We start from the raw sequence: 9,728 nt of genomic DNA, 5'->3' as shown, positions 1-9,728 counted from the left end.
ACGTCTTGACAATAATATTGTGACGTCATAATTCGCCATATTGCGCTGCAGCCAAAACACAAAGAAAACACTAACGAAAAGTTTCTGTTTCTTTGTCAACATTGGAACAGATTATCATCAAAATACATCGATTCGATCTCAAAGACATGGCACAGAGTCCCATTGGTGGGGCAGTAAAGGCGTTACAGCTGGAACTGAAAAAAATCAAAGAAGAACCAGTCGAAGGGTTTCGTGTAAAATTGATGAATGATGACAGTCTGTTTGAATGGGAAGTGGCTATTTTTGGTCCTCCTGGCACCATGTACGAAGGTGGCTACTTTAAGGTTGGTTTAGATTATGTTTATTAAATCGTCACAAGACGTTCCAAGTTGAAAAGTAATCAGTATTTCTATTTACATTGTGATATTTGGAAGGTTGGCAACCAAAAGGAAGATGTTTCTAAAAATAGGGAAAATATCACTGTGAGTCAAAGGAAGTATCTGCTGTTTCTTTGTTTTTGTCATGACTGTAAACTAGCAGGATTTATGGATTGAACTGGCATAAACTACAAATGAATTTAAAAATATTCATCCAATTGAATATACTGTTTTCAAAATGTCTTCTATATAGAAACATGATATATATTTGAGTAAATCAATATGATAATAAACATCAATTGAATGTTTAAAAAAAATGGCATTGAAAGCTAATGACTCTCTCACTAAGATCTTTTTTATTTAAATTTTTTTTTTTTTACCTTTTTAGGCCCACATGAAATTTCCACAGGATTACCCATACAATCCACCAAGTGTGAAGTTCATATCAAAAATGTGGCATCCCAATGTGTATGAGGTATGGTGTTTTACTTTTAGGGAAGGTATTGTTAAGGTAATATGGGACACCTCCATATTGTGATGTAATTCCGATCAAAATAAACAATAAACTCAAGAATAAATTTATAAACTTTTACTTTCACAAAATTGTTACCAAGCAGCAAAGCACAATGCAATGGCTTGTAGAATTTGAACATTTTGAAATGGTGAAAGTATTTTGATTATAATGTAATTTTATCCACATTAATTAATTTTATTTGGTAACAACCATACATAATTTAACTGCATGAAAAATGAGACACTTCTTTCTTAATTTATTATTATTACCTTATATTATCTGTTTATGAATATGGTTTGTATGTTAAAATGAAAATGCCAATACATAATTTTTCTATGGAGTGGTTTTCTATACTTTAGAATGGGGATGTGTGTATTTCTATATTGCACCCCCCAGTAGATGACCCCCAAAGTGGTGAGCTTCCCTCAGAGAGGTGGAACCCAACACAAAATGTCCGGTAAGTCTCTTTCCCTCATAAGAGTCACCTTCAGGGTTACAGGTCAATATTCTATTTATATGGGTCAATTAAGTAAGTTGACAATGAATAATCAACATTTTACCTTGAATGAATTTCATCACTTGCATATATATCATCCAGCTCTTTCCCTCTTGTATATGTTTAGTGAATGTTTTATGTTCATTGGATGTTGTATGTCAACAGTCTTCATGTTGCCCCTTGAGGGCCCTTAATTGGTTAATAAAGAAATTGAAATTGAAAATTGAAATTGAAATATATAGAGTTTATTAAGCTGCTGTTGGATATATATTTGAAAATTGTGGGCATGTGTAGTGCTCTGGTACATGTAAGCAGTCTTCACAAAAACTTTTCAAACTTATTGGCCAATAGGACCAGTAAACTTTCTAATTTTACTAGCCCTCCCCCCAAACTTTTACTGCCCCCCCCCAAAAAAAAAAAACTTTTATTGGCCCCCTTCATTTAAAAAATAAATACATGAGGCTGAGCAGTTTTGGAGGGTTTTATATTGGCTTTTCCAGGCACCACATCATCTCAATTTCTCCAAGGCGAGTTAAAATATACTAATATTATTCTATACTAAAATATTCTGCTAATTCAAGTACATCACTAAATGAAATGCATATATGTATAAGAATAGTCTCATTCAGGAATATGCTAATTTAAATCCACGCCAACTTGTTCAAAAACTGTCAAATATCGCCAAAAATACCGCCAAAAATATCGTACACACAAAATATAATATGTTTACATTAGTGATAATCTAAACAGGCGGGATTGAAACTTGCCGCATACGGTGAGTGGCCACTGATTAAAGGTGGCCATAACAGAAGGTGCGACTGTATATATAGTACATTTGCTTTACACATATTTTCATTACATGTAAATAAATTATGTAATTTTTGTCAAAATCTGCTGTATTTTTTAACACGTCAGCATAGATTTGAATTTAGCCCTTCAGAATGTATCTATTTATGTACTAATATGCATGAAATTATGCAATGTACATAATTTGAGGGAACCAGCTGTGACATGTTCCCACTAGTCTGGCACTGTTTACCATACAGTCACTACATATACACATCAAGGTCATTGCCTGAACTTTACATATATATATACACACACACACACATGTGTACTTACATCAAACCTGAAAATAATTGTGTGTGTGGTAATTGTTGATATTTAGAGCTGTTTTTACAAGAGCTTGGACTATGGGCAGTACGTGACAAACTCCGATTTGATGAAGACAGGGTCTACTCGTAGTTAACTGTCTACCATAGTCATTGGCTAATAGATATGAATGCAATGACAGTTGTCTGACTTCATCGAGGGCTGTATATTTCAGTTAAAACAGTGTCGATCAGTTTCACTCAACAAAGCAGATCTTGGGAGAAACTAAACTTTCTGATTTTAACTAACTGAATTATAATAAGCTTCTCTAAACGAATTAAAGAAAGAGGGTCAATATTTGACAGCTTTTTCTGATGAGCAAACAATATAGTAACATCCCATTGGAAGTCCAAACTCTTGTAGGAAACTAGGAACAGCTTTATTTGTTGCAATCATGAAATATGCAATTGTTTGATTTTGTTACGATACATGTATTTTGGTCTCTTTTTCTAGGACAATCCTGCTCAGTATAATTTCCCTCTTAAATGAGCCCAACACATTTTCCCCCGCTAATGTGGATGCTTCAGTCATGTACAGGAAATGGAAAGATTCAAAAGGAAAAGACAAAGAGTATGAAAACATCATCAGGTAAACAACCATATATAGTTGTTTGTTACAAGTTCAGAGTGGAATTTTTACTATTTTAAAGACTTTTAACAGAAGCATAGCTCAGGTCTGTTGTGGGTTTTTACCTCACCAGTGTCACTCAAGTAACCCATTGCTGTCTGTTTTTGTCCGTTACTTGCTATGCAGCATCCATTGTTTGTTAACATATAAACATGTCCATCTCCTTTTAATTAATCTTGAACAGATCATCAAAAGGAAGAGAGGAACTTGAATTGGGAAATTCACAACCTTGGGCCATAAATTTTGAACAAATACTTACAATATTGATGAATTAAAAAAAAAATATCCTATTCTCTTTTCTGAACATTTAGCAGACAAATCTTAAGCTTATGGGTTTGATGAGCAAGAAGGCTTCTACCAAAGTTTTGAAATTTATTAGCCCAGGGTCATGGTCTCTGGTGTTAGCAGGGAGGATTAGTAGTCATGTAGTGAATTTAAAATTTCTGAGTCCTGGGTTAAGGCTCTTTGTGTTGAGGGTTGTTGTATTGGGGGGGGGGGGGGAGGGGGAGGGGGGTCATATTGTGAATATATTTAAGAACCTTCTTCACTGTTGGACATCTACAGACATTTTTATTTATGGTTAGGATGGGCATGGAGCTTTTTAACAAATATAGTAAAATTCTTGATCCCTGGCATGTGGTTCTAGAGTTGTTGTTGGAAGGGGGAAGGGTATTGATCATAAATTGAATATACATTTATACTGTTACACTGTACTAAGAAATCTTTTGACCTAAAGTGGATTGACTAAGTGTATCACAAGGATGCACTAGTCAGAAGGCCTCTATAAAATTTGTGAAATTTATGACATGTGAGTGGTTGTGGTTCTAGTGTGGGGCTCTATTAATTGTGAAAAAAAATTACATGGAGAAAATTATAATTTACAATCATTTTCAAATCACACAAACACACAAATGTGTTAAGAGTATTTATGAAACTTTGGCAGTGTAGAAATGCCAGGTCATTCTGAACATGTACCAGTACTTGAATTTAATTGCATGTTTGTATGTTATCATTGTTATGCAACATATTAAATATTCATTTAATAAATGCCATATACAGGGAAATATAGGTAAACAAGACATCCTTTGATTTTAAAAATTAATGAAATATCATTGTAGTCATTTCACTGTGATTAAAATTGTTTAATCTTTACCATACCTGTTTGATAATACCGTAATAAAACTTACCTTTTGCCATATTACCGTACACCCTGTATCACCCTGAGATAACAATGGCAGAAGTCCCAAGGGCTGATATTATTTTATATATTTCATACTAAGTAATAACATACCAAAGACATTGTCCAAAGTGTAAGACTCAGTTCCATCAAGAAATAATAATACCTTATTCTGAAAGGTATTCTGATAGGAAAAATCAGAAGAATTCTGCAAAAGGTATGATTATATTTTTTTGGGCTTGGATAGTTCAGTTTTTAAAAGTTCTCTCCCTCTCCTGGGAAGAGGTGTGAGCAAATTTTGACGCTGCCATTTTATTCTACTCTGGACACAATGTAATGTTAATTCAAAGAGCAACTACTCTAATTTAAGAGAAATTCCTAAGGGTAACTACTCTAAATTCTCTAAGAACTTGCAGAAAGTGGTTTCTGTATTAAATTTTATGGAACTTCGAGATGAGTAGGTGAAGTGTTGACCAATTGCCAAAAATTTATTCTCTCCAAACAGACATAGAGATATATCTTGTAGTCATGTGTCATGTATAAACCAATGAAAGTGTGACATTTTTGTCCGAGGGAAAACAAGGTTTGTAAAGTAAGCTGTATCACATATGGCTGTATCACACATGCAGAAACCCAGTATTAATTACTAAATATGTAATAATCATGTTTAACCACTTTCAGATTTACATTCACAACAAAATTGATTGAGAGAATCAAGTACAAAAATAAGGAGCATTAAATGTAAATTCATTGTAAACTGTATATTTTTAATAGGAAACAAGTTCAGGCCACTAAAGAAGATGCGGAGCGAGATGGAGTAAAAGTTCCCACCACTTTACAGGAGTATTGTGTTTCAATCAAACCCCAGACCTCCCAGAACAGTGTCGATGATACAGACTTTTATGATGAGGACTATGACTTGGATGATGATGAGGAAGAAGATAATTATTATGATGATGAAGATGATGACGATGATGATGATTCAGGAAATGGGGGCGAAGGATCATGATGCATGCTCAGGCTTTTTTCCTTTATAGTTTGATAGTGCAAAGGTATGGTAAAAAGGGAAAACAATGGAAGACATTAAGTGGTAGTTTATTCAGCCTTTTGTGGTTAGCTTACTCTCTGATTCTTTTATGTTTATTGTCTATTACACATGTGATATAATGAAGCAGAAAACAAGGTCTTCTGAAAGCAAGATTTGTATAATATAAGAGGAATTCAGTTCTGAATTCGTTGGTCCTAATTAAAAGCAGAATTAGTGTTTTCATGCAGGTGTAGGATTTGTTTTGGGTTGAATACATTTATTATACATGTTTATGCTATTACAGAAAACAAAGACTAAAATTGGGGAATGATTTGTAAATTCATGCATTGTCCAATTTATTGTTGGGTGCTACACAGCTTACCAGTCAAATATAATGATAATAGCACTAATTGACTGGTCATTGCTTTGTTTTTTAAATGTGTAGAGAGACACCCCTCTCCCCTTTATCATTGTAATGCACATGCTTCTGCTTTTGTTTTCCTCCTTTTCTTCACTGTGTTTCCATTTTATGAAAACTGAAGAAAGGATTGAAGTTTTGTTTATTCAGAGAGAAGTAAAAAATAAGTGAACAAACGTATCCTCCCATATTCTTTTTGTACTTGAGGGAAGAGGTTTTTGAGCTATGGTGTCAATTGTAATTAACAGGTACATGTATATTAGAAGAAACATGTAATGTTAAATGATTAAGATGAATGATGAATTGTACATGCATTTATTTCATTTCATTTTATTTTGTGAAATATTATTTTTGAACTCTGCATATGCTTGAATGACAATACAATAGGTACACAGGATATTGAGGTTTGAATGTAAATCTAAGCTGCTTTGGTTCGATCAGTCACTGTTGTTGACATTTTTCACTGTATTTCATCAGCTGCATTATTAAGTTATGCCGATTTGCATGCTAGTATGTTTGGTGTTTTTGATGGAATGTGTTATGGACCAGCTGCCTAGCAGATTACTGGAAGTGTTTGACAAATGGTCAGAGGAATCCATTGTTTCCATTTGCACTTGTAACATTATTATAAAATTTTGTTTCCATTTAACTGTACATACGTGAGTGGTAATTATTGAATGTATGTGTGAATATGAGGCCAAAGGTACATGTGTGGTGATTTATCTTTGTATTCAAATGCTGAATGCATGATTAAATGAAAATTGTACAAATGTTTTTATCCATGATGAGTTATCATCTACAACAGAAGAAAGGAAGGGGGTTAAAGAAAGAGATGATCAATAGATGTAAATTAGAATCACATATCATTATAGATTGCTGCCATAACAATTAAATTTCACTCGAGTTGGGCAAGAAATATTGTAAACTGTTTTTTTTTAATGATCTATACTCTGTTTAATGCCCATTCTTTCTTTAGATTTGGAAGTTTGAATCAAGTTTTTAATAGATTAAACAATCATCAAGATTTCATATTGATTTGTGTGATTGTTATTTAAGTGTTGTTGCTCATATACTATATTATAACTATACACATGTGGGTTTTAATTTTATGTTTATGATTTTTTTTTCAGAAGTTGTTATTTATGTATTGTTTAATATAAAGTACAATGTATTTAATTCTTTGATATGTGAAGTTAAAAATTAAATGATACTTAGAACTGATTGCTAGAAGTAATAGTGTTACTGCAATAAACTTTAAGATACATTCCCTTTTGGGCTAATCAAGGCATTTGAGGATATTTTATAGGTATATTTATTGTAATCTATAAGTAAAAGCCATTTTCATGGTATGTTCATAAAATGTATGCCCTTTTTGAATTTTTTTTTCAGTTTTTATTTTGAGAAGAGTCGAAACATGTAAACATTGCTCATGTTAAAATGTGTTTTACTAAATAATGAGTATTATTAAAATCAAAAGCCCACCATCCCTTTGTGACTTGGAACAACATGTTGCGATATATTTAAACGATGCAGATATTTCCATCATGTGTTATACTGTTTGCACATTCCTGAGTCACATGAAGGATATATAATACAAGTGAAACATTTCTGTGCAATTTAATTGTGTTGGTATGATTGTCAAAAAATGATTTATCTTCAGATAATAAATTTTAAAAAATAAAATTGTGTTAATTTTATGGAACTCCAGGGTAAATTATTGACTAAGACCATATGCATGGAGTTTTTTGATGCATAGGTGTATTGTTGTAATGCAATTTGTAAACATTTCCTTGTTCTGTGATTGATAACACACAAGAAAACAATAACAACAACAAAAACCACATTTCTTTGTCTAAATGGATTCACAGGATTTGATCACGTGACCAACCAAGTTTATATACCGGTGAACTTTTTTCAACATGCTGTTTATTTTTCGAATAGTGGGAGAAAGCCTTATTTATCCACAAAATCTTGAAGCTAGCATGTAATTTATAGACATGCAATTGTATTTAGTCAAGCTTTGTAACTGTTAGGTCAATTCATTCCATCAGTTAATATTGGTTCTCGGGTAAGCGATACGACTCATGGTTGTTTTTCGGGTTTTTAAATTGGGAGGGGGGGGGGTAGTGGCAAATGAAATAATATACTTGCTTGTGTTAAACTTAAAAAAATAACGAATTTGATGGACACCCCGCTGGTACATTTTAGTGTACAAACGCGTATAAAATACAAAATAGTAAAGAATTTCCTTATGTAACAGTAGATTAGTAGATCGGCAGAGGATAAGGATATGTAAAAAGAGTTCCTATTGTTTCTGTTTAAGCCGTAAATACCCATACCTGCTATTTCATATTTTTTACATTTGAAATGAACATATGGAGAATTTAAGACTGAGCATGTTTTCATACAACTACCGGTATCAACGAAATATAGAAAAGTAAGAGAAATTGAAAGGGGGGGGGGGGCATAAAACCGACGTTATGGTTTGAATTGATGAACGATAAAGTCATATTTATGGTGGCATGGATCTGCCACCACTTGTCAGATAATTATATTGACTTGTCAGATGATTTTGTCGACTTGTCAGAGATTTATGTCAACTTGTCCGATCTTTTTGTTGACTTGTCAGAAAATTATTGTATTGCGTAGAAACTCAATAATTTGTTGTCAAAGCGTGTTATTGCCACTAACTGTCATTTACTTGTCATCATAATTATATTACAAGCCGATATAAAAATCTGATAAGTTAACATAAATATCCGACAAGGCGACATAATGATTTGACAAGTTAACATAATTATTTGACAGAAAAAATAAAATGAAAAAAAATATCATTCATATTATATGTTGACTTGTCAGATAATGATGTTGACTTGTCAGATATTATGTCGACTTGTCAAATAATAATTTCGACCTGTCATATAATTATGTCGACTTGTCAAATAATGATGTCAACTTTTCAGATGATTATGTCGACTTGTCAAATCCCAATGTCGACTTGTCAGAAAATGTTTGTCAACTGGATGGCACAAATTGGGCGTGGAAACGTTTTAGTATTGACTTATTCCAACACGAGAATAAGTGACAAGTCGACATAATTATCTGACAAGTCGACATCAAGATCTGACAAGTCGACATAGATATCTGACAAGTGGTGGCAGAACTATGCCACCATACATATTAAATGAAAATGACCAGACTTTTTGATGTATAAAGTGTTTACAATCTATTTATAAACATTAACATGTTAAAGATTGTGAACACTTAATGCAAACATTATTTTAAAAAAAAGATCATTTTAGAATCCATAGATGATTTATTATTATGATTTATTCATCATGGATTTAGTAATTTTTATTCATCATGGATTTAGTATTAGTCGATCCGTGAATCATTTTCTGAAAACAAGTATCGCTTGATCATAATAGGTTTAAAACGCCAACTAAGGTACAAAAATAAAAGGCTGCATGGCGCATCATTGCTATTTCTATGTATTGCAAATCGAAAATGAAAATGCAATTCCAGCTAAAACATTTTTATTGTATACCTTCATGATTAAATTGGGGGGACACTATAGACCAAGGACTAAATTACTTTTAAAGGTGTGTGAAAAGGTTTCATATTTTATGAATATTTAAAGGTTAAAATAAGTTACTTCTTATCTTCATCCTAAGTAAATTTTAAACTGAACTTTTTCAATAAACTTCAAGATATTTAATCTTTTCCAGTGATATGGCTCTTATCTTATGAATGTCTTGATGATTTTCCTTAGATTTTGGGGTTTTATTAAATACGGGATAAAAGAAATGCATAGAAATAAATTCAAAATAACCAGTTTAATTCATCGGCTTATTAGGAAAACTTTCAATTGCATTTCCAACTTTTTCACTTTCCTTTCGAAGACCCTATTGCTATTCGGTATTTCATTGTCCCGGTGGACGAGTACAACCCATTTCATCAG

The 9,728-nt window shown here is 32.6% G+C and overlaps 2 protein-coding genes across 2 annotated transcripts in view; both read left to right on the top strand.

Annotated features, from left to right (window-relative positions):
* Positions 1-16: 16 nt before the first annotated feature.
* On the top strand, positions 17-7,450 carry LOC128179084 (ubiquitin-conjugating enzyme E2 R2-like). Its single transcript, XM_052846578.1, has 5 exons — positions 17-323; positions 745-831; positions 1,230-1,327; positions 2,972-3,106; positions 5,097-7,450. Exons 1-5 carry the CDS (start codon positions 147-149, stop codon positions 5,329-5,331), a joined length of 732 nt encoding a protein of 243 aa, XP_052702538.1. The 5' UTR covers positions 17-146; the 3' UTR covers positions 5,332-7,450.
* Positions 7,451-9,338: 1,888 nt separating this feature from the next.
* Positions 9,339-9,728, top strand: part of LOC128179083 (protein asteroid homolog 1-like) — a 3,694-nt gene continuing 3,304 nt past the window's right edge. The window contains exon 1 of the mRNA XM_052846576.1: positions 9,339-9,369. The gene's annotated coding sequence lies outside the window, so the exon portion shown is untranslated. The remainder of the gene's footprint in view (positions 9,370-9,728) is intronic.

This window comes from Crassostrea angulata, chromosome 3 (genome assembly GCF_025612915.1).
Source record: "Crassostrea angulata isolate pt1a10 chromosome 3, ASM2561291v2, whole genome shotgun sequence".
NCBI lineage: Eukaryota > Metazoa > Mollusca > Bivalvia > Ostreida > Ostreidae > Magallana > Magallana angulata.
This window is presented reverse-complemented; position numbering and strand designations above follow the sequence as displayed.